This window comes from Xiphophorus hellerii, chromosome 6 (genome assembly GCF_003331165.1).
Source record: "Xiphophorus hellerii strain 12219 chromosome 6, Xiphophorus_hellerii-4.1, whole genome shotgun sequence".
Lineage (NCBI taxonomy): Eukaryota > Metazoa > Chordata > Actinopteri > Cyprinodontiformes > Poeciliidae > Xiphophorus > Xiphophorus hellerii.
Window position 1 is genome coordinate 3,821,578 of NC_045677.1, and position 24,421 is coordinate 3,845,998.

A 24,421-nucleotide genomic window follows, 5' to 3' on the forward strand; every position below is an offset into this window, starting at 1 on the left:
CTGCCGCTTTTATCCAAACATAACTCAGCGATGGAGAGAAACTCAAGTGGACTAGATGACCGCATTTTAGCTCGTTGTTTGATGTTTGTAAGCTTCTCTGTCTAGTATGGCATTATTTATAGTTACCAATGTTGTTGTCTGTGGGAAAAAATAATTTCTCCTGTTTTTATCCTTTTGGAGAGACGTTTTAAATATTTATTTATCCTGAAGTTTGTATAGGTGGGCTAGACGTTTAGCAGAGTGGTTCTACATATCAATACATCATAAGGTGGTTTCAGCCAGTTAAAAGGTTCTGTAGAAGCATTATGAAAACAATCCCAGCAATATCCTGCTACTGGAATATACAAAAGATGGTTTTGAATACTTAGATATTTTCAAAAGTAAGTACTTCAAGTTGAGTACTTTTTTACTTGTAGTTGAGTAACATTTAACCATGACTGTCAACACTTTTACTGAAGTACTGCCGTTGAGTACTTTGTCCACCACTGCCTAAAACCACAGTCAAGTCAGAACCCAGGGTTAAAAACTAGCAAACACTTTAAAATATAGTTTTTGCCCCAGTTAGATTAATTATGTATTCAATGGCTTAATAGTCTAAGTTGCAACGAAAGCAATCCCCATTAAGGCATGTTTAAATGTAGTGATTATTGATTTGCTATGCGCGCTGGGTTGAGGTGAAGTGGTCAGATCGTAATCAGTTACTGACAGCGGTTTCCTTCTCTCAGCGGTCGGTGCTGTTGCAGCTGTACAGATGTTCCCGGGAGGATCCTGAGGTCAGGATGGCTGCATACCAGCAGCTCATGCTCTGCCCCGACCAGGAAGTGTTTGAAGTGGTGAAGACAACACTGAAGAACGAGACCTCCAGCCAAGGTCCAATCTGTGCTTGGACAGGACGCCCAGAATTTGTAGCACAAGTCTAAATAACAGTTAGGAGTTTAATATTGACTTTAAACATATCATAAATACTTGTTTTAAGTTGAGAATTTATTCAGATTAGTTTTTAGTGGAACTGTACAGGCAAGACAATTTCCTTGTACCTTTTTGCGTTATATTTTATTGGAAATAAGTTCCCTTTCTTCTTTTGTCTTTCCAGTGGGGTCCTTTGTGTGGAGTCATCTCACCAATATCCTGCGGAGTGAGGATCCTGTGAAGCAGACACTAATTCAGCTTCTGCCTGATGACATTATAAGCAGAGATTTTGAGGCAGAGTTTTGGAAATATTCCTCCTATTCAGATCATACTTTTGTTTCAGGTAAAAGGAGGGAGAGCATAATTATTGTGGATGCTAATCTTAGCATCATTGCTTTTACTACGGTCCCTTTTGGTTGCTTGTATTTGACATGAAACTCTTTCCCAAGTGTGACGTTATGAAAAACACAGAAGGGTTGCAAAAGAGAGATACCGGGTACAAAAGGTCTCAGAGCTCGGTGACACACTGGCCGTCGCTAAAGTAGTGACAGCAAAGTCTGAAGCAGGAGATTGGAGACCCAACAGACCAGCAAGCTACCCAGAGGATTAAAAGCTCTCCATAACAAACCTATTTAAAAACAATTACAACTGAAAAAAAATTGATAAAAGTCTTTCAGTATCCAAGCAGGCATTGTAAATTTGGGTCCAGTTCTGACTGTTATTGATACTTTGATGTTCAAAGCCAAAGTTCAGCTCTTCCTTTTCTCCAATTTTTCATCAAAAATCTGAACTGGTAAATGTTGCAGTGAGAGTTAGGGTTAGGTTAACCCTACCATCTGTGACCTTAAGCATTTTGGGCAATGTCAGAAATGACAGCAGCCTCTGTCCCATTATCTAAATGCTATATTAGCATGTAAAATTCTGGCTCATAATACTTGGGGATATATTAGCCAACAATCATTGCGATGTAAATATTGCACACATGAACATGATGATGATATGGTTGTAATATATTCTAGATATAGACTCTTGTCCCATGAAAAAGTTTTGTAAAACGTTGCTGTAGTGAACGGAAGTAGTTTATAGTCTCACTTTCCACATATTTTGAGTTCATTATAAAATCTTGTTATAGAGAAAAATTCTTCATATACTATCCATGAACATCAGCAAATCATACTGACATGTGAGGCACAAAAGTAAAAGGGTTGGTGAAATAACACATTTTCCAAACAGAGGAATGTTTTGCTACAACCAACACTGATACTGACTAGGCTGGAGCCATCTGTGCCACTACACGGCATGAAATGTGTTTCGTCCTTTTCCCTCAGCTTTGGATGGCTCCTTCCATTGAAGCGGATATTCTCAATGAACCCTCAGGTCGTGCAGACGTTTTCAAATTAAAAACGTTTCAATTAAAAATAAAAAACTGTTTCAAATTAAGAGCTTTTCATTAAAAGGAAAAGTCTAGTCCTATACACTGACAAATCAGACAATGCTAAATGGTTTAAAGAGAAAAGTTAACGGAAACCTTGCAATATGGATGTGAGGTCCTGAGAAATATAGAAAAGAACAGAGTAAGCACTCTTACTTCTGCAAAAAAAAATTCTACACAGGAAAAGCGGGCTGGTTTGTGAAACTTAGCGAGGCCAGATTTTTCTCTTATTTACCAAAAATCTCGTTAAAACACTTTCCACCCCTTTAAACAGAAAACAATGTTTAAAAATGACTTTCCTGCTTTAAATAAAGTGTAAAGCCAGTCCTGAATTCTTACTCTTAGCTTTTTCATGATTTGTATATTTTGTGATACTAAAAAAATGGTTTAGAAAAATAAAAGTCTTAAAAACTAGCAAGTGCCATTAACGGTGTAATGCCTGTTTCTTCTCCATTTCAGGCTTTGGGATAAAGAATCTAGAAACATCCCTGATTTTCTCTCCGAAGTCCTTTCTGCCCAGAGCGATCTCGGTCAACCTGACGATGTATCTGCATGGCAGAGCGCACAACCTTCTGGAGGCGAGTTTCACAAGCAGCAGATTATTAAAAATCCGTAGCGATAAAGTAAACGTGACGTTGAGTAGGCCACGTTTTCTTTCTTCCTTCAGGTGGACGTACATATGGAGAACTTTGAGCCACTTCTGAGGAGCGCTTTTGATCAGAAGACAGAGGGCGAGCCAACTGCTAAAAGTGAAAAACAAGAGACCAGAAGGAGGAGAAGAAGAGCAGACGACGGAAACAGAAAAGAGAAAGAAACATGTTTGTCCGACACCGACGGTTATCTGAGCCAGGCCAGGGCCATGGTAGGAAACAGAGCTGATAAGTTCTGACGTTTAGATAGCAGACTCTGCAGGCAGCCAAGGAGGCTTTTAAAGCAGCACCAAATCCCTACAGCAATCGATCCACTTGGTGTCCCAAACTATTCAACTACTTATAATATCTGACAACGACAACCTGAGTTTTGTGATGATTTCATTTAGAAATGGAAAAAGCTATCAAAACCGACCTGACTCTATGTAGAAAAATAATTGCTTTCGATGTTAAATTAAAAAGTAAATGTAATTTTAAAAAAAAAAGCTTTTGGTCCAGTCTCAAAGGGTACATCCAGGCCTAACTAGTGCCAGACCTTTAGAGCAAAGAAATCACTCAAATAGAACCCGTCTGACAACATAAAGTAGGCTAGGAGATCAGGGCCCATTGTGAAGAAATTCTAAAGCAGAAAAGAAATAAAGTCATCAACATCTGTCAGTCTGGAAAAGGTTAAAAGGCATCAGATTATTCTGCGGCATGACTTCGGGAGTCCAGCAAATGAAGTGTGATCTATTATCTATGAATGGAGAAAACATGGAACAGTGAAGAACCTCCCATGGAGAGGTCGACCTTCCAAAATTAGGCAACATGGATTCATCCAGAGAAAACAAAAGAATCTGGAACATCTAAAGCATTACAGTCGTCCCTCGTCACAGTTAAGGTCAATGTTCATAACTCAACATTGGTAAATATAAGAGACTGGAAAGCACTTTTGACTAATAATAACATTTTAAAAAATCATGAAGAAAATGTCTGACAAAAACCTCAGGAGCTTAAAACAAGAAAGTAAATAATGCTTTTTAGTGGCTTGCTAAAAAGTTTGGATCCGATTGGGCTTGACCTTAAAGGGTCAGTATTATGTAAAATTGACTTTTTTTTAGCTTTACATCATGTTATAATGTTACTCCCTAATCAAAAACATATCTGAAATCCTGCTTTGATTCTTTCATATCTTTGATTCTTTGAGAAATCCTTTAATATCCCGTGGCAACCAGCTGTGCAAAGCGCCTTTAAATAGGCCGTTCATGAAAACCCCCAATGTGGCTGAAACAAAACAAAGAAAAACAACAAAATGTCTAACAGTCATACCCACAGCAGTGCACCATCCTCTGTCTGCCTTGAGAGTTCTATCACACATTCCCTCCACTCTTTGTAAAACATTAACAAGATTATTGTGGACGGCAGGTTGCATGAGACGTTGCTCTCTCAGTTAAAAAGCCTGCTTTGAGAACAGATGAAACCAACTGATATATATATATTTTTTAAAATAACAAGGAGTTGTCCTTTAAACAATAAGTTTAAGTGGTATGACTTGACATGACTGAACATTTTGTGGGGTTGTAAATTTATGTCTGAGTCTTACATTGGCCACCAAGCAGATCATATTCATGTTCCAAATTTAGTCAACTTCCTGCAAAAGCATTGAACATTTCTAATTAAGAGATCTATAAAATTTCTGCATGTTTTTGATGCATTTATGTTTGTTTTTTTGTGTGTTTGCAGTTGTTTGAAAGAAGGAGAGCAGACGAGGAAAGGCCGAAGTGTCGGGTTTCTGTGAAGATCTTCGGGAACGAGCTCAGTGTGTTCACATGTGACGACGTCCGTGACCAAATCCGTCAGGGTTCCCTCAGCCTGGCTGGGCTGGCTGTGAAACTGCTCAAGGTAACATCCAGCTTATGGGGATGAAAATTATTATTTTTTTGTTGTAGCCTCCATCAAAAATAATCATATTTTTTTCCAGATGAAATTGAGATAAAAAGTAAATAAAAACAAAAATATAATACAAATATGAACCAAAGCTCTTCTATAAAGGCCAATCATTGTGTTAATGCTAATAACAATGAGATGGAAACAGTTGGAAGAAGATGCAACCCATTAAGATTTAACGTACAGTAACTAGTGAGACATTATCTTTGCATAAATTGCATATCTTATTTATGATCTTTGACTGTTCAAACTTTATTGTTATTTTTTCAAAACACAAAACTCAATATTTGTCTGTTTATTGCAAAGATATAAATTCATATTATTTCCACTTGCCTCTACAGAGTAATTGGACCTTCTGTAATGGCTCCTAAAGTTTTTGGCTAAACATGATAAACAACAAACTATTATTTATTTTTCTTTTTTTTTAATAGTTATTACAAAAGGTGGTTTTTAACAGCTTTTGCACAACAAAATGACATGGACAGTACCAGTAATATTTGTTTACATAAATTTTTCTTGTCATTATGTTAGGAAAATATGATTTTTCTTCATCATTTTCCACTCATATTTGCATCCTGTCAAAGAAAAACTCAGCCATCCTCTTTTAGCAAAAGTTTTATGTTCATCCTTAATTTAAAACTTCTAAATAGAAATATTTTGGTGGTTCATTTGAAAATGACAAAATTTCTATACGTTATATTTTTTAAAAATATCAGACATTGCCTTTTTTTCATGTCATGTAATATTTATGGCTCTAATCGAGTTTTATTTAACTGGACTCGGAGAAAAAAGCAGCTCTTTAGGTTATCACTTTTGCAGACCCTTGCCATAGAGGACAGGTTTGAAGTAAACAAAGATGCAAAGGGATCCTGAAAATTCATTCCTCTTTTACTTCTGACTTTACTCAACTACATTTTCTGTAAACTCAGTCGACCAGCGACTACAATGCCAACAAGTTGATTGAATCGTCAGTAAAACTATTTCAGTCGAAGACAACGACCGATACTGATACTCCTAGGTCTGTTTGCAGCCCATCACCCCCACCGTTTTTCCTTCCTTCTGCTTTGTCCTGCAGGGTCATGAGGTTCATCTGAGCCACAGGGGTGTGCTGATGGCTGAGGAGCTGCGATTGCCCTCCCTGTCTGGCGTCCCCATCAACTTGGGCGTCAATATGACCTCTCTCCTTTCACTGCACCTGAAAGGCAGCGTTAACTACAGGGACACTTTGCACTTCTCCCTGAATGGATACGTCCGTCCCAAGTAGTGTTGAGTTTACAGTCTTAACAGTGGCCACATGGTTAGTCTATCAGCAGAGTGTAACTGGTTGTCTTTGTTCCCAGTGCTTATGTGGGCTTGTCAGCCAGGATGGGGGTGGACGGTGCTCCGGGTCAGGCCGCGGTTGAATGGCTCGCCGAGCTCAGGAGCTCCCCCAGCCTGGATGGGAGCTTCCAACTGCAAGAGGGCCGGGAAGTCCGAGTCACCCTGAACACACCACAGGACTTCATGGACGTTATCTCTCTCAGGTAAGCGTTGGTATTTAATGGCGGTGTAGGCTAGCTTTTCTTATTTGAGCCAACTTTATTTGGGTTTGCTTTTGTCATTAAGGTTAAAAATAAATAAATCTTAAGTCGTATGTGTAAGTGTAAGTGTTTATTTATCCAACTTGTCTCATCTCTCTCCCCCCCCAAAAAACGACATCTGATTGGATGTTTTCTCTCAACTGCTATCTGGTTTTCTTCAAAGCGCATGGCAGAAATTCAGTTTTTGTCGTGAGGTTTTATTTAGTGTTAATCTTGTTTTCATTCAGGAAAAAGAAGTAAATTGATTAAAACTATGACCAAAATCCTTCCTTGACAAAATGAACACTGTGCCACATTATTATTCATTTACTTTTGAGTTGGTCCCCCTTTTGGCAGCAAAACAGCCCAAACACACATAAGCACTGAGCTCACAAGTCATATGAAGTCCTGCTGTGATTTCTGACACCAAGCTGTCAGTGGCAGATCCTTAGAAAATTGTAATTTGGGTCTCCAGTGGTTTGAATACAGTTAGACTCCTAGTTTATCAAATTACAATGAATAAATTCCTAACCATTTAAATGGTTAGAAAATTACACATTTTGATGTGAATTAAACCAATAAACTATAAGAGAAGGAAAACAATAATCCTCAATACATCAATAAAAGACATTTTGAGTGTTTATAAAACTCCCTACTATGATCTAAATAAACAAGTCTAGTGAGTCATTCCCATGGCAACAGATGTGACAGCAAACACTTCATTCTAGCCAGCTAAATAATAATTTTGTGAGGCTAGCTAGCTGAACAAAAAAAACCTAACAAAATAAGACATTACACCTCCACTTATCCAGCCCACATCATCAATAATCACCTTAATTCTTTGATCGCTTTTCTTCCCGTTTACTTTTCCTCCTGTTTTTCCGGGCCACTAAATTTCTTTAGATGCCATGTGTCCAGTTTACTTTTCTTGCTAACGGCGGCTCGCTAGGCCACCTCGTGTATGACAGTGTAGTCCAATAATACGACCTAACACTAATGACCAAATAATGGCCTCATAATGGTAAAAAAAATAACATAAAACAGTCACAGGTAATCTTTGCAATTTGTTTTATTTAAATCCTACTATTTGTTTTTCAAGCATGAAAAACTAATTTATTACATACATGTAACAAATATATGAGACGGCTTTAGATAAAGACAGGAGATTTTTACGTTCCTGAGATGAGGTGAACATGCAGATTTGGGGCCCCCTGCTGGGTAGGGGCCCTAACCAGTGGAGATGTGTCAAGATGTCACAACTCTCGTCAAGCTTGTTTGTGTTGTAAAAACACACTTAATGAAATAACAGAAATATAAAGAAGCTGTTGTATGAAACATGCTGACCATCTCTTTGTAATTAGATAATCTGTGCCTCTACTTGTGGCATCAGCCTTCTTCTAGTTGCGCAATCTGTTGGGATAGCAGCATCATAGGCATCATTAAGAAAAGATTTGAAAGACAGATCTGGAATGCTAGCTTGGACACAGAGATGTGGGCAGTACTACCAGTGTGACTTGCAGCATACCCTCTTCATAAGATATTGCTTGATGACTCGACGTGTCTCATGTACGCTCTAGCTCCTTTTAGAACATCTTTTGTTTTAGGATCTACAAATGTCCATTATTCCCTTTGATCAGCTGGAAAGTCCCAACAACACAAAATAGGAAATTGAAATGGATTCAAAAATATAGTGTTTCCCATCTTCCTTGGGAGTAGAAATAAAACAGTAACGACAAACTGTATTAGAACTTACAGTTTAATGCACTGTAAGGGCCATTATGGGATCATGGAACCAGTGGTCTAGTTGTACGCTGAGGATGGAAGATGACAACTTTACCTCTGTGTAGACACAGCCGAAATTTCGTGCATGCGCACAACCCTCTGGAGCTTGTATGACGTGAGAGGACAAAGACAATTCTTTTACTTGTCATCGAGAGCCGCGCTGCTGTGGTAGAACGATTTCGTTAAGAAAAAGAAACCTGGAGATGTAGCTATTATTAATTTAGTGCAGTGCGAAACAGCAAAAGGAAAAATAAAGCAGAAAACACTTTGAAGAACAACTCAAAACCTCTTATATTCTTTTTTCTCACTGTCTGTGTTAAACACAGTCCTGTTGCCATAGCAACTGACTGACACCAGCTCCACTAGTGCATCAGGATTCAACATGTTAAGATTGTCAAAGTCAAGCCAGGATAACTAACCTACTCCCCTCTCCGCCACTACTTTTGTTTTTTTATTAAAACTTTTTTCTGACCTTGATATCTAGTGCTCATAATGTTGACAATTAATTGCACACCACTGCATTGCTTTTTCCTTCATGTATCACACGTACATTTAATATTTAGCGAGTGACGCTGACAGCTAAAACCAATGGTAGTCATTGTTGGCCAGCCATTTTGTGCCCTCCACTTGCACACGTGACGTTACATTGCAACTTGTCTGTAGCACTAAATGTGTTTGAACAGCATATTTGAGGATCGTGAAACAGAGCTTAGCCAAGAGAAAATTCCCAGCAGGCTCTGAGTTTAAAGCCACGCCCCTTTGATTCCACAACCCCAACTGCATTGTCTGAATGCTCACAGCCGTGATTATGGCCGACCACTTTGTATGACTTGAGAGGACAAAGTGATCCTTAATGGTGGGTTTGTGGTTGTGTGGTTATTGCCTAACTGAGATGCAAAAAAAGGCTACTAGTTCCAATAATGGGCCACTAAACTATTTGTATGTGCCGTATACTGGACAGTTAAAGGTTAGGGCTACTAGACCTCAGAGAAATCTAAAATGGGAGCCCTATCATTTAAAACTCTAGAGTAGAACAGTCTTTATTTTCATTGCTTACACAAATAAATTGCTGAATAATTTAAAATTTAACAGTGGCACTGTTGTAGCATGGACAAAGTTAGCATCATAGCTACATCGGCTGTTTTGTTTCTGAAAATCGACATGCAACCTCTGTGCTGTCCAGCTCCAGAGTGTTTCAGCTCAGCGGAGACCACAGAGAGGAGATGAAGGGACCGAAGAGTCGAATCCAGAAGACCACCTGCACGCCAAAAAGCTGTGAGTTTGTTGTCATGGCTTTACCTTCTCTGCTATTTGGCTAAAATGATCCTAAATGAACCATCAGTGTTACCTTCTTTACTCTACTAAAAAAACACTGGGTTAGTTCTGACTCAGTACACGCATTTTCTATCAACGGGGATAAAAAAACATAGAGAGAAGGCAGCAGAGTAGTCCAAAACTTGTATTTTAAATACAAGAAAACTTGTATTTTCAAATCGAAGTTTGAAAATACAAACTGAAAAAGTTTCTTGCTGAGTCCATACCAGTATATATAAGTCTATCAATCTATTAATGAACCGATCATGTCACTCTATTGTCATTTCATTATATAAGTTATACCACGCAAGGAGAATTATTAAATTGATTTAAAAAGAGAAATGAATAAAAGAAACGGAAGCAGCTGAATCAAAATAGACTTCATAAACGAGTTGAATCAGAAAGTTGCTGTCTCTCTCACTGTTCCACAGGTGGTTGGTTGACAAACTAAACCTTAACAATATCTTTACTTCGCACTGTCCACACTCACATAAAAGTAGCATTTTTTTAAAATGTATTTTCCAATATTTTTCCATTCTTTTCTAACGTAGTGTTTTGTAACTATGGTGTCCTGCAGGGTCTAAAATGATTGGCTGGCAGCTGTGCTCCAATGTGTCATACCCTTCACTTCCCACTGGTGTCGCTCTGCCCCCCACTGGACCGGCCCATCTGTCGCTCCGCCTGCTGAAGCTGGACAGAGGCCTCCACTATTATCTGCTGGAGGCTGCTTACTCATTACATTACAAGGTATGCATACACTATTACTACTGACCCATTCAATAAGTTAGGATATTATTGAAAAGCTTATTTATTTTAGGAACTTTATCACTGACACAGTTTGAAAGCCTTTGTTCCTGTCAATTATTATGATTTTCCACATGTAGCTCACAAAAACATGACATTTGAAATTGAAATATTACATTAGACAAAAAGAAAAACATTACTGAAAACAGAAATTTATGCTAAATCAAAAGTATGTTTAGTACCTGGTTAAATGTTTTTTTTTTCAAAAGGTATGTTTAATACGACAAACAATCCTCATCGGGACACGTTCAAATTTTTTGATATGACTCTTAAACTTACAGGTGAACATTCATGCAATTTACATGAAATTGTTTCTTTTAATATAAATGTATATATCCTCCTGTGATATTGCCTAATGATGCCAACAAATTAATATTTCGATAATGTTCTTTATTGTGTTTTCTTTGGATATTTATGTAATAAACCAACACAAAGTAGCACATGAATGTGAAGTGGAGGAAAAAGGTTCTGGTTCTTTATAAGTATCTAATAAAACAACTTTAAAAAGCATGACTGTGTATAACTTCAGGAGAAGTGTGATTGCTTTATATTTTTCAATCCATCCTTTAGATTGGATGTGACACTGCTGTAAACATATCAAGACGTGGTCGCACTGCTAAACCAAATGGCCAGACGAGTGGAGCGTTAAAAGAAGGAGCCAGGGGCATTGTTGTTTTGGCAGCCATTTTAGTTTTAGTCTTAGTCTTGTGGATGAAAATGCTTGTCTGTTTAATTCTGACTTAAGTCATTTCTAAATGTGAAACTCAAAAAGGTTTTAGTCAAGTACTAGTAAAAGTAAATGAATAAATGAATAAATAAATGTGTTATGTCTTCATAAGAAGTCAGGCTATCCCAACAGATCACAGCCAGTCCAAGGCATATAGCAAGTTACATTGATGTTTACTTTGTGGTTGCAATGTGTCAAACTGTGAAACGGAGTTGTAATGTTGATCAACTTCATATGCTAATATGGTCACCCTTATTTATGCCATAAAAGAGATACTCCATTCATTGTCTGTCTTGTTTTAACCTAGAGGGGGACCTGGCTACCCAGAGAGGCCTCCATCCACCTCCTCCTTGCCACGCCCCAGTCCTCCATTCCCAGGGACATGTCTCTGGACCTGGCCTTCAGCTCCCACAGAGTGCTGCTGAGAATCAAACACCCACTGAAAACCATCGTCTTACAGGGTCAGGTCCAGAGGAAGCATGAAACCGACTCGGGGTTTCTCAGGTATCTAACCTTTTAAGACTTGTTCTTTCTATCTTTCTTTAGGACAGTTTGATCAAGAGAGGAATATAAAATCTGGGAAGCTTGAGCTTGCAATCGACAGTGTCCATTTTTATCTCATGGTAAGTATTATATAAAAAGTTTGGAGGTATATTAGTTGAGAATCGATTAAATGTAACTTTTTTTCTTGTCTCTGCAGGGTTTGGTGGACAGCACCAGCCTTCAGTATGAGCAGAGAACGCGCTACCACCTGGAAGCTAAGATGGCCGCCGATCAACGGCCTGTGATTCTGTCTGCTAATGTCACCCGTGGATTGGGCAGGAAGAGCAGCTTCTCTGCTACTCTGAAGAACGTGTTCAGAGAGACGGCTTCGCTCTCAGGTGACGCTCTTCTTTCAGGCCCTAGAAACGTCCATCTCCTTTTACAGATGCCACAGAACTAGCAGTTGTCTATTGTTTAGTGGCTCTGGAGCGGCGGCAGGACCTTAGCAGCAGCAGCAGCCAGTACTCTGTGGAGGCGGAGCTTTTCTTACCTGGACTGGTGGGCAGCAGGATGCTAGGACTGATGGAACAGAAGGGGGAGCTGTGGAGCTCTGTCCTTAGGGTCAAATATGGGCTGAGAGGTAAAAACAGATAGGACCAATGCAGTGTTAGCAGCAAGCTGCCATCTTGAAATGAGAGTTTCAGTTTACATGTAGAATATGAAAATTTATTTTGATTTGCATTAGAAACTGTTTAAAATGTAAAACCTATGAAGAATAAATATGCGGTGGTGGGCATTGCTAGCTAAAGAGTTAGTTCGGGTAGTTGTAAGCGCTAATCATAAACATTAGTTCTGCTAATGCTACAACAGTAGGTTAAAACAACATTTAGCCAAACTAATGCTAACATTCTAAATGCAGCCTGATACATGGGCTAAATTTGTTATTGAGAACATGTACAGTACAGACCAAAAGTTTGGACACACCTTCTAATTCAATGGGTTTTCTTTATTTTCATGACTATTTATAAGGCAAGAAATCCCACTTATTAACCTGACAGGGCACACCTATGAAGTGAAAACCATTTCAGGTGACTACCTCTTGAAGCTCATCAAGAAAATGCAGAGTGTGTGCAAAGCAGTAATCACAGCAAAAGGTTGCTACTTTGAAGAAACTTGAATATAAGGGGTATTTTCAGTTGTTTTACACTTTTTTGTTTAGTGCATATTTCCACATGTGTTATTCATAGTTTTGATGCCTTCAGTGTGAATCTACAATGTCAATAGTCATGAAAATAAAGGAAACTCAATGAATTAAAAGGTGTGTCCAAAGGAAACTCAATGAATTAAAAGGTGTGTCCAAACTTTTGGTCTGTACTGTAGTTGTGATTTTATTTTGGACCTTTCACTCATAATTTTGCTTTCATATTTGTTGAGTGTTGTGGCTAATTGCTATTTAGTCAAAAAATACATGGGGCAGTTTAATCATGTAACTTTTTGGTTGCTGCCTGTTGGCCAGAACTCCTGTGAAAGTAAAATAAATAAAACATTCAGTGGATTTTAAACTGTTTACCATACAACTACTGACTGTGCTCCACAGCGATGCATTATGGGTACAGAATAAATGTCATTTGATGCACTGCATCACAAGTGGAGAATGTGGAGAGAGAGAACAGGACTGCTAAATAGCTTTCGCACACTTCAAAATAAGAGCATGAGCAGAAACGTTTAGCTAACTGAAGAATTCCTAAGAGTCGATAAAAACAAAACTTCGACACAGATGTCAACTGAAGCTCTAGAAAACAGCCAAGTAAATTAGCATTTCAGAATATATCTGGAAAAATGAATTCAGGGGAAGCTAAGTGTTCTTATAGTTAGCAAAAACACAAAAGCGCTAAATGAAAAATTAGCTCCGCTTTTGGCACATCAGTGGATTAGCGGCACTGTTATACACTGTTATACAGTGCCGACCACTGTATAACAGGTTGAGGATTAAAAAGCCCCCAAAACTAACAAAAATAATAAATCTATAGTTCAGACCTTTGCAGTCACCTGCTCCACAATTATGGCACAATATGTAATGATTGTCATTATGGTTAGTTTTATATAATTTATGTTTTCCACGTCCTCACAGGGGACTCCAGGAACCTGCATCAGGAGTGCTACACATCCCAGAGACTGAGGAGAGGGAGGGACTCCAACCTCACATACATCATGAGAGCTGATCATGAATTCTACTGCACTAACATGGAACCTATCAACCACAAGGTGACACTGAACACACAGCGGCACTTTGTGAAAGATGTAACTTTTATGGCAACAGCACCATGTAACACTGAAAATGAGAAAATACTAATTGTTTAAAAAACTGATGGCACAATTATTGGCACCCCAGGCAAGTCCTAATGTAACTAAATCTTATATATATATATATACAGTATATATATACAGTACAGACCAAAAGTTTGGACACAACTGTGTGTCCAAACTTTTGGTCTGTACTCAATACAGAATTCAATCATTGAATTCAATGAGAAGGTGTGTCCAAACTTTTGGTCTGTACTGTATATACAGTATATATATATATACAGTATATATACTTTATGTTTTAAAGGGACAGCATTGGGTAAAAACTACTTTTTTGAGCTTTATATCATGTTATAATGTCCCTCCTCAAAAACATACCTGAAGTGTTGGTTTGATTCTTTCATGCATGTTTACAAAATCCTTTAATCTCTTGTGGCAACTAACCATTCACCTGAGTGAAACGCCTGGGTGGACCTAGCTCCGCCTTCGAGTCACAGTTTCCAAGTTTCTCCCCAATAACGCCCCGATCAGCTCCTTCAGACTAACTATCAGCAATTAGCAAACACAGCAATTAGCAAACACCCGGTGGAACTGTGAATCAGCTAAGGTCATTATATGAGCTACTTCCCAGTGTAACACAACAAACATTGTTAAAGGGTTAATAGAGGAGCCATGTTGTGATGACTTCGAAGCAAAATTTCTTTTAAGTCATATTTCATATTCATCAATCATTTTTAGACAACTAAAGTTAACACAGTTACTTAATTATGCTATAAAGTGGTATTATGTGCCTGGAAAACACATAATATTGGCCCTTTAAAATTGATTTGAGATGTTGAGTGATCCATAACTTCCTGTATTCTGTTTGGAGACTTCATCTGGATGTGATGTTAAAGAACTTTGTCACGTTGATTTGGTGCCTGATTTGGTGCCCTCTTTTAAAGCTAAAAGGTTTAATACTAAAGACCTTCCAAGAGACAACCAAGCCAGCTAAACCTTATAATTCTTGAGTCACTCTGATAGAAATGTGTTACAATGAGAAATGACCTAGTTGTCTGTGAACAGATCCACATGAAGCATGAGGAAAGCCCCAGCCACATCAAATCCGTCCTGGACCTGAGCTACGGCAAACACTGGGATGAGATTAATAACAAACACACGCTGCTCCTCAGTCAGTCCTTCAGAAACCAGTCCACACAAAACCACACCAGTTACACTTTGGAGGTAAACACTCCTTAGTTTTTTCATCGTTTTATTATTTTTTCTTTATAAAATTGTGTTCCGACAGGCGACATGTTCTTTCCTTTCCAGTTTACCCTCCAGGTGCCTGAGAAGAACTTGAACTACAGGACTCAGCTGATGCACTCTCGCCTGCTGCAGCACGGCTCTGAGAGCAGCACTCACCTAAAAATCAACTACAACAACCTGATGCCTCTGGTGGCGGGGTTACACTGGAAGAGCCCCTCCGAAAACTCCCTTCATAAAAAATGGGAAGGTGTGACGCCGTCGTGTGTATGTGGATGCGGGGAACAACTAAGCACCTGCGTCCGACCCGCTGACCATCACCTCTGTGTTTCCATCCAGGCACGTTCAACATGGACACACCTGGACAGTACATCTATGCCGCCTACAGGCTGAGCCGGCCAAACCGCCATGCCCTGCAGCTCACCTCGGAGCTGACGGCCAGCAAGTGGCTGAGCATCCGCAACCTGGTTCTGGACGGGTTCTACAGGGATCGGGGTAGAGAGAAAGCAGCGCGCTTTGAGCTCCACACACCAGCTGCTACCTACGTCCAGGTAAAACACACATCAGCTGAACAGTAACAGCATAGTGTCTTATGGTGCCTTGAAGAGATATGCATCTTTCAAAGTGTGGAGGCAAAATAAATTGATTAAAGTCAGGAATCAAATTTTGTATAAAAAAAGGGGAGGTTTATTTTGAGGCATACCATCCAGCCCTGCTTTGATGTCTCATAATCTGTGTCTCTCACCAGGCGGGGGTTTGGGGTGCGGTGGGGAGGCAGGCGGTGAAGGCCCACGGCTCCTTAGCTTCACTCTGGACTCCTCCTCTGAAGGCGAACGTCTCTCTGGAGAGCTCTAAATCCAGCCACGCCCTGGTGATGAGCGCCACATGTGGCAGGCAAAATGTCAGCTTCACTGCTGCTGTGAGCGGTGCTGATAAGGTGGGTGGAGACAGTGGGCTGGGAGAGTTGGAAGCCTCGTTTATTTACGGTATAAATGTGTCAATCTTTTTGCTGCTTGTGTAACGTCCTAACAAGCCGTCTCTGTTTGCGGACGTGTTGAAGAATTTGAAGAAGAGGCAGGCGATATTAAAGATGGCCTTCACCAAGCCGAAGACTCCGACCGTGGAAGTGGAGTTAGAGGGATGGGTGGAGGAGCTGAGGAGGGACAGGAAGATGTATCAGAAAGCAGCCCAGCTCCAATTTAGGTGTGTGTTTCAGTCTGGAGGATGAAATCCTCCCCTGAACGTTGAAATTGAAGATAGCATCTGATTGACAGCTTCTGATTCAGCACTTGAATGTTTAATCTGAAACAGAATTATTTCATTTAACTTGTAAAATCTGAAAGAAGTGGAATTTCTGAGTTTATTTTGCCACTTTAGATCAGGTCCATATTGAAAATGACACTTAAGAAGAATTTTTCTACACAAATGACAGATTGTACAAAACACAGTAGCTGTGTTTCCATTGACCATACAATTAAACAATTTGACATTTTGAAAATTAATTAGAAAAAAAAAAACAACCGTATTTTTTTGATAAAGTTTTGCTGCTAGGATGACACAGGTCTTTTGGGCCAGATCAAAATTGTTTTATGTCACAAAACTGTAATGGAAACACTGTATTTTTTTGCATCACAAGAATCACATGATCAACAACCGGATGTTGCCACTGGCGCAAATCTAAAAGAAGAAGAAGACAACAGGAAGTGGTTGGAGGATTTTGAAAAATTATTTTTAATGACTTACCATATGAACAAACTCATTCGTGTATTATTTTAATTGTGCTTTTTATTTAACGGAAACACAGGAATTACGAAATTGTGTTATTTTGACATTAGCGGAATATTAACAAAGTTTTGTAATGGAAATGCAGCTACTGTTTTTTCCCAAACATTACAAACCAGTATTTTATTTCTAGACTCATTTGCATAGAATAAATCTACACAGGTTTCACAGCTGAACCTCATGTAAAGCATGTGGTTGATCAAAGTTTCACAAATCCAAACACGTTTTATAGAATTTGCCATTAGAGTGGAATAATTCTGTTTGTTTGTTATGCAACATGAACAGTGTTGCATTCTATGTGTGGCTCTTGTACTTTTTAAGATGAATCCCATTTAAAGTGGTGGCATGCCAAAAGAAAATACTCTAAAAATCACTCCTACAGTCATCAAAAAGGTTTCACAAACCCCAAAGTATGATTTCTATAGTCTGTCATCTGTATAGATTATAGTGTACATTCAGGTACCAACTATGGACGTACCGATAAATTGGCCCCAATTTCCTTAACTTTAGGAGATTGGTGATCAGCTGGTATTGGCCAATTGGAACCTGAAGGTGTGAATCATATACCAACTTCAGCAGCCTCACCACTAAATTAGCTGCAGTTTACCAGAAAGCAGGACGTAACAGCTGCCATCTCACACAGGCAGCCCTTCCAGAACTTTCCTCAGACTCTTCTTCTGCGAGAAACCTTCACTGTGGACCTCGTTAAAGGTCTCTACGTTTTGGAGACTAAAGCCGGTTTCCACGACAACAAAGAGGTCGTCCACACATTGACTCTCGGCTACAAACCGCCAAGCCCATTTGTAAGTGATTTGCTTGATATTTCATTCCCTTAAGGGAAAGTAACTGAGCTGCATTCAGTGACCTTTTTGCTTAAATATGACCTGCAGGTTTGTTCTGCACTAATCCACACGTTCAGCTCTGACACTTTTCCATCAGACTCTGAGGTCTGTGTGACTGCCACCAGCAACCAGGTAAACTCCGCCTCTTCAGAACACTAAAGGTGTTTTTTCTTTTTTTCTTTTGCCTGAAGAGACTAAAACCAGAAGTGACAGGAAGTCAAATTGATTCCAGTGCTAATAACTATTAATATACTACTAATATATATATAATATTGTATGACTGACAATGCTATATGTTTAAAGATGTTGAAGTATAGAATTAACCAATCAAATATGAGTTAAATGGATAATGTAAAACAGATTATTCTAGTGAATAATCTCTCGTTCTGATGCTTTTCCACAGACACACAGAGATCTACGCGGGACGCTGCAGGTTAACGGGGAGGACAAACTCTGCCTCTTTGGGCAGATTCAACAGAGCCCCTCCAATTCAAATCAGCAGACAATAATAATTAAAGCAAACTTCACCCATGAACTACAGGTCAGTCCCTCCACCCTCTTTCTCTTCTACGATGTTACATTGAATACTGAAGAACATTTTGTGTTTTGAGGTTTGTTATTGAAATTATTTTATTGAAAAATTTTTAAACGTTCAAAAGCAACAAACTCCACAAAGACATACCAACTATTTGAGGGTCTTCTACTGATATTTATATATATATTTATATATATATTTCCAGATTATCATCAAATACTGACACAACATATTGACAGCTTTAACAAATATGTGAAAAAATAAAAGTTTTTTTATAAAAGTTGTATACTACAGCTCTAATAATAATAATTCTCTACATTATTATTATTATTTATTACATTACATTTATTCCAGGACTGGAAAAGAGTTTTTTTTTCTATATCAATGTTTTGTAGTCAAAATATAATATATTATTAACCATTTATCAGATTCTATTAGTTCTTATTAAACAAACTAAAAATTATCTAAGTTATATCTGAAATTGGGGATGCACCTATATAAAATTTTTTGCCGTTATTGATATCCGATATTAATATTGCAGTTATACCTGATAACCAATAATTAACAATATCGTACAAGAAGAACAAATGCTGCAAGTCAATGAGTTGATGCAAGCTGCTGGGTTTCCTTAGATAGAAACTTTTTATCTAAGGAAAAAAGTTTCTAATAATTAATTGAGCATACAGCACTGTTTGATAACTAGGATCAGTTGGAATATGTGTGTGATTGAATCAGAGTAATATTTTTGTAGAGTGCCTTGAGACGACGTTTGCTGTGAACTGGCACTATATAAAAAACTTGAAATCAAAAACACGACCACAGCACTGACGTTGCTTCTCTACTTCACAATCCTGTACTGCATTACTGTCACATGACCAAGCAAAAACCAAACCCCTGAAACACAAATGGCAACAAGATGGACATAAACATTGGTTGTTATTGGACCAAAAAGGACATGTTAAAAATAATTGACCAACATTTTAATGTTGAAATCGATGTTAATGCAAATATGAGTGGACCAGGCCTTCATTCAGGTGTTTCTGTTCCAGCTGCGGCTGCCCTCTTCTGCTCTGATGGAGGGATACTTGCACTGGATTCCTAAACACAGCACTGACTTTGACTACCAGGCCAGAGGAAAGCTGAGACTAGAGGGACAGGAGTGCACAGTGAGTGTTAAAGATACAGCACGCATTCAGAACAATGCTTGTTAAACATCCAGCACCAGGCGGCCATGTTGGTTTTGCAGCTTTCAGTGCAGCTGAACGGAACAGCAGGAAGAGTCAGCCTCCGTTCCTCTCTCACTCATCCCTTCAAGTCGAAGATTCCCGAAGCGCTACAGGTGTGCACTGTGAAAACATCAAAACATTTTTTGTTGTTGTTGTCGTTACATTTTCTCATTTTTCGGCCAAACTGCATGCACTGTCCAGGTGAAAGCTGCTGTAGACGCCTCAGAGACTGGCAAAAGGAGCAGTTCATTGTGTGTGAGAGCGAATGGGAAGAGCAGGGTGACTGTGACTGGTCAGATGTTCCACCGGCTCCAGAATCCAGATAGAGTGGCGAGATTGGACCTGGATCTGTCCCAGAACCTCCTTCCGTCAGTCAGCGCCCTGCAGCTGAACATGGCAGCCAACGTGTCAGCAGACAGGTTGGTTTGCCATTGTCTGTGTGTCTGAGGAAATGTTTTATAGATCTGTAATAGTTTTTATTTCCTCGTCTGTTTGTCCTCCTCCAGCGTGGCTCTGCATGGCTCCGTCACACTGGGACAGGAGGAGCTGCTGGTCCAGGTCAAAGGGTCACGGATAAACTCCCAGGTTCTCCGGCTGGTTTTGTTGGGGAATGTTCACCATTCCATGTCCGTATTGGAGGCTCTGCCGTCAGTCCTGAGTCTGGACGGAGTGTTAGAGCACTCTGATACTTTAACAGAAGGTGCAGCTTTTCGATCATTGGGAAAGTATTTGTCCCCTGTTAGCACTTCCACATATTGTCACCATAAACCAAAACACAAACCAAAAGGTATTTTTATCCAACACAGCAACACAAAGTAGTGTAAAGAGAAAGGAAACAGTTTAAGAAATTGGCTCATTTGATTTAATTAAAGGGACAGTATTATGTAAAATCAACTCTATTGAGTTTTACATGATGTTTTAATGTTATTCCCTCATCAAAAACATATGTGCAGTGTTGCTTTAATTCTTTTATGCATATTTGAAAAATCCTTGAGTCTCCCATGGTCACCATGCAGAGTGCCTAAACTCTTGCTCCAAGCTTTGTTTCCTCAAAGCTCCTCCAGACTAGCCAACAGCAATTTGCAAACATCTGGTGCAATTGCTGAGCACATTACAGGAGCTACTTCTCAGGCCAACACTCCTAAAAAGGGCTGTAAACGGCATAATGAAAATCACTGTCGTGATGGTGTAGTGTTGGAAAAAGTAGGAGCTTCTTAAAGATACAGTGGCCTAATTTCAAGGTGTCAAATTGGGAAGTTTAATTGTCTCTTAAGTCATGTTTTATATATACAGCATTTTTTATAACAACTAAGGCAACATGGTAGCTTGATTTTGCTATAAAATGGAAAATTGCTCTTTAAGGGGTATCGGTTAAATTTTCAAATAAAATACATAGAAGTTTGTGGTTGGAGTGTAAAATGTGACAAAAAGTTCAAAGGGCACGAACAATTCTGAACAGAACTGCAGTAGAATGAAACTGATTTTTGTCTTGGTATACTACCTGATTGGTGCCATTTTTATTTGAGAACCCCCCACAAATCCTGTTATTTTTAGCTTTGTGCATGTTGCTGCAGGTCACCTGGGGGTTAACGTGATGGAAGCTGTACACAGCATAGAGCTGAGACATCAGCTGGATGCTGCAGAAGGTCTGGTGAAAGGAGAAGGAACGAAGGGAGGTGATTACCAGCGGACACAGGCCCGGCTCTGTGTTTGGTCCGGACTCCAGAACCTGTGTGCTAACGTTAGCCTCCACCTGGAGAACCGGGGAAACGGACAGCTCTCTGTTCAGCTTTCTCACTCTTTCCACCGACTCAACACCACAGGTGAGCTCTATAGATTTTCTTTAAGAACTGTAATATAAGAATGTCCAGAATAGAAGAGAAGTCTTTTAAATATTGTTTATTATAAAGAGATCATGCTGTGTCAGTGAGACCTGTTGCCGTAAATCAGAGTTTTTATTTTAAAATTCCCTGGAGAATGCAGAGCCTCTGAGCCTCCCAAAAGATACGATAAAACAGAGCAACCAACATTTAGCCTTCCTGTTGTCTCTTGATTGTCTTCCACTCTCTGAGAGCCTGAATAAACCACAAACGCGTCTCTGCATGTTGCAGAAAATGCCGTTTTCTTTTGAAAAGTTTCTTTCGGCTCCAGTGATTGGTTCCAATAATTGCTCAAGTTATCATTCAGGGAGTTTGAAATCTTCTCATTCCGATCATTAGCCAGTTCCTCCAGTCTTTTGCAATTCTTTGATTGCAGAAATTCATGCAAAATCAACATGAAAATCCCAGGATTTTCTTGCACTACTGCATAATTGTGAGTTTGTTGAAGAATTTCCACAAAAACGTTTAAACACGTCGGGTTTAAGTGACTTCTAACTCCTACCTGCAGGTGGCAGTAGGGGTATCAGCATATGTAGCATTTCCTACTTATGCTACACTGCTACCTCAGTCTTACTTGATGTTAAGTTATAGCCTGATCAATGTAGCATATAACAAAATTTAGTTATTTTAGTTCTTTTAAAGAATAAAATATTTCTAAAGTAGCAACACAAAATCAGTGATTTTGATTGCAAATAAACACAACAGCAAAATCCTGGAGGAACTGATTAGCTCAGTGCATCTCTAATCATAGCTCAGTACATAAACACATGCATTTATGTATCTGTTAACTAACTGAGGTTGTGGTTGCAGGCGTTCCTGGTGACAGCAGTGCTAAGGTGAAGTGGACCCAGGACGAGTTTGGACTGTCTGTCCTCGTAATGCTGCAGGCTGGAGCTGAGCATGTCAGAGCTGAGTTCCTCAGAGACAGAACAGACCAGCGGTGGAGCTACTTCTCCAGGTTCCAACATCAAGTCAAAGCCCTGCAAGCAAGAGGCCTGCCAGGCTCATTCCAAGCCAGAGCACAGCACCAGGTGCAGGACAACTGTCTACTTTGTCTTTGAGATTATTTGAACTAGAATGCATTAAGAAATCGTCTCTTTCAGGATGTATATGCCCATGCTAACATGTCTGTTATGTTTTTTTTCTCCTCAGTTAGAAACAGGAGGAATTGACATAAGTCTGGTTCTTAGCGTGGAAGACGAGAGAACGGCAGAGATGTTTTTTAGCGTGGGGTCAGAAAATAAGACGTCTGCTTTGGTCATGATGCTGTGGCAACACATGAAGCTACTCCAGGGTCACATCCCCAATTCTTTACAGGTGCATTTTATATTATTTAGATATATATTAATGATTACTTTAAAAAATGCTTTCTTTAGCCTGGAAAATATATATTTTTTTGTTATAATGACAGAGCCTTCCTTCACATGGCACTTAGACCCCACCATGAAATTAAGAGACATGCCAGAAAGTAGATGGTCAACTTCAAAGAGGAGTGGCTACAATGTAGCCTCACCCACAGACCAGTTGCAGTCTCCAATCTCACAGCTCTGCCTGCAACAAAAATGATTCATATGCAAAATTCTCCCCTTCAGTAAAAGAAATTTTGTACTCAGATGCTTTGTACACAAAGACATTGGTGTGAACTGTCTTCCTCCTTGAATAGAACTTCAAGGTTATAAAAGGCGTGCATACCTCCAAATTGTGCATATATTCACCTTAATAATACACACAGGGGAAACTGTCTGAGTGAGCATAGTGAGCACTAACACAGAAGCTAATAGCTAGAGTCTTCCCTATCGTCTCTCTTCAGATTACAGCCAATCAGCAGCAAGTGAAGTAAATGGTGCTCCGGGACTGGCTGCTTTGCAAACGGCAGCCAAAGGGTTGACCAGGTGCAAGGGTTGCGCCTGGTCACAGGCGTGAATTTCATGGGATTTTTTTTGTAATAATGACGTGAGGGACCTTGACAAATGTCAGAAGGAGGGATGGACGTATTGAACTGAGCAACTGCGATTGTTTTTCCAAGTTGTTTTTGCCAGTGTAGCCATGGCTACTTCCTGTTTAAATTGAGCTAACTTGTCTGTGAAAGTAGCAAGTTGGAGATGACTAGCTTAGAATCCGACCCATACCTTCATGTTGATTTGATCAAATCAGTGACAACAAACACAAATCGGTATTGACCAAAGTTGGATGTGCCAAGTCAGGTTTCTTAAAGATATGTAATCAGCGATTGGCCAGAAAATTGCAAACGGTGCAAACCTACCAGAAAGGTGATCTCTGGCTGCTTCACTGCTGAGCATGAGAACTCCACCATCTCTCTCAGGAGCAAATTTGACCAAAAGCATGTTTTGTTTTTGCAGATGAACTGCACCGGAGTCTCCACTGAAGACCGACTCTCGGCCAACTGCTTTGGAAACGTGGCAAACCGGCCCGTAGAGGTACAAGCCGTTCGCTCTGACAGACCGCACCACGGCCTCTGCTATGGCCTGTCGCTTATCCATGTTGGTCTATGGCTCCAAGCCAAAGGTTGCTACCGTTCCGGTGGCCAGAAGGAACTTAGAGCCAACCTAAATCATTCTTCTCTGCGCTTCCTGACATATTTAGGGCTGCCCAGCAAATCTGCCGTTAGGCTCCTCCTTCGGCCTGGCCCCCAGAGGTGGGTTTTGGGGACTAGGATGGTGGCTGGGCCTTGGAGAGCAGATCTGAGAGCAGGACTCAGGGTGGAGTCTCTAAGGCTATATGCTTGGGATGGACTGCTTCAATATGGGACTCATAGTGAAACACAAAAGGCTGTAGTGACGGGCCGTGTGAAGATGAAACGACTGTGTGACGTTAGAGCAGAAGCAAGTGTTTCCTGGAACTCTGCTACTTCCTACCTGTTGGCTGCTGTACGATGCACAGAGGTGGGGAGAGTGGTCCGGGTGCAGGTTGGGAATATTCTGGGTCCCTTACAAAACAAAACGTCTTTAGTCTTTCATGGAGAAACGGGGAGCAATGGTCTGAAGGGGTTCCTGAGCTATG

The 24,421-nt window shown here is 39.8% G+C and overlaps 1 protein-coding gene across 3 annotated transcripts in view; it reads left to right on the forward strand.

Moving 5' to 3' along the window:
* LOC116721567 (uncharacterized) overlaps window positions 1-24,421 on the forward strand; it is a 64,187-nt gene that overhangs the window by 9,125 nt on the left and 30,641 nt on the right. For all 3 annotated transcript variants that reach the window (XM_032565403.1, XM_032565401.1, XM_032565402.1), the window contains exons 13-42: window positions 726-870; window positions 1,094-1,252; window positions 2,801-2,919; window positions 3,009-3,203; window positions 4,714-4,872; window positions 5,993-6,177; window positions 6,258-6,440; window positions 9,442-9,533; window positions 10,150-10,319; window positions 11,411-11,564; window positions 11,650-11,726; window positions 11,804-11,984; window positions 12,065-12,226; window positions 13,718-13,851; window positions 14,956-15,114; window positions 15,202-15,385; window positions 15,475-15,686; window positions 15,884-16,072; window positions 16,196-16,338; window positions 17,561-17,720; window positions 17,808-17,891; window positions 18,163-18,300; window positions 19,344-19,460; window positions 19,541-19,633; window positions 19,722-19,939; window positions 20,027-20,220; window positions 21,095-21,343; window positions 22,211-22,431; window positions 22,553-22,717; window positions 23,761-23,838. In XM_032565403.1, coding sequence (XP_032421294.1) covers window positions 726-870; window positions 1,094-1,252; window positions 2,801-2,919; window positions 3,009-3,203; window positions 4,714-4,872; window positions 5,993-6,177; window positions 6,258-6,440; window positions 9,442-9,533; window positions 10,150-10,319; window positions 11,411-11,564; window positions 11,650-11,726; window positions 11,804-11,984; window positions 12,065-12,226; window positions 13,718-13,851; window positions 14,956-15,114; window positions 15,202-15,385; window positions 15,475-15,686; window positions 15,884-16,072; window positions 16,196-16,338; window positions 17,561-17,720; window positions 17,808-17,891; window positions 18,163-18,300; window positions 19,344-19,460; window positions 19,541-19,633; window positions 19,722-19,939; window positions 20,027-20,220; window positions 21,095-21,343; window positions 22,211-22,431; window positions 22,553-22,717; window positions 23,761-23,838 — 4,719 coding nt within the window. The remainder of the gene's footprint in view (window positions 1-725; window positions 871-1,093; window positions 1,253-2,800; window positions 2,920-3,008; window positions 3,204-4,713; window positions 4,873-5,992; window positions 6,178-6,257; window positions 6,441-9,441; window positions 9,534-10,149; window positions 10,320-11,410; window positions 11,565-11,649; window positions 11,727-11,803; window positions 11,985-12,064; window positions 12,227-13,717; window positions 13,852-14,955; window positions 15,115-15,201; window positions 15,386-15,474; window positions 15,687-15,883; window positions 16,073-16,195; window positions 16,339-17,560; window positions 17,721-17,807; window positions 17,892-18,162; window positions 18,301-19,343; window positions 19,461-19,540; window positions 19,634-19,721; window positions 19,940-20,026; window positions 20,221-21,094; window positions 21,344-22,210; window positions 22,432-22,552; window positions 22,718-23,760; window positions 23,839-24,421) is intronic.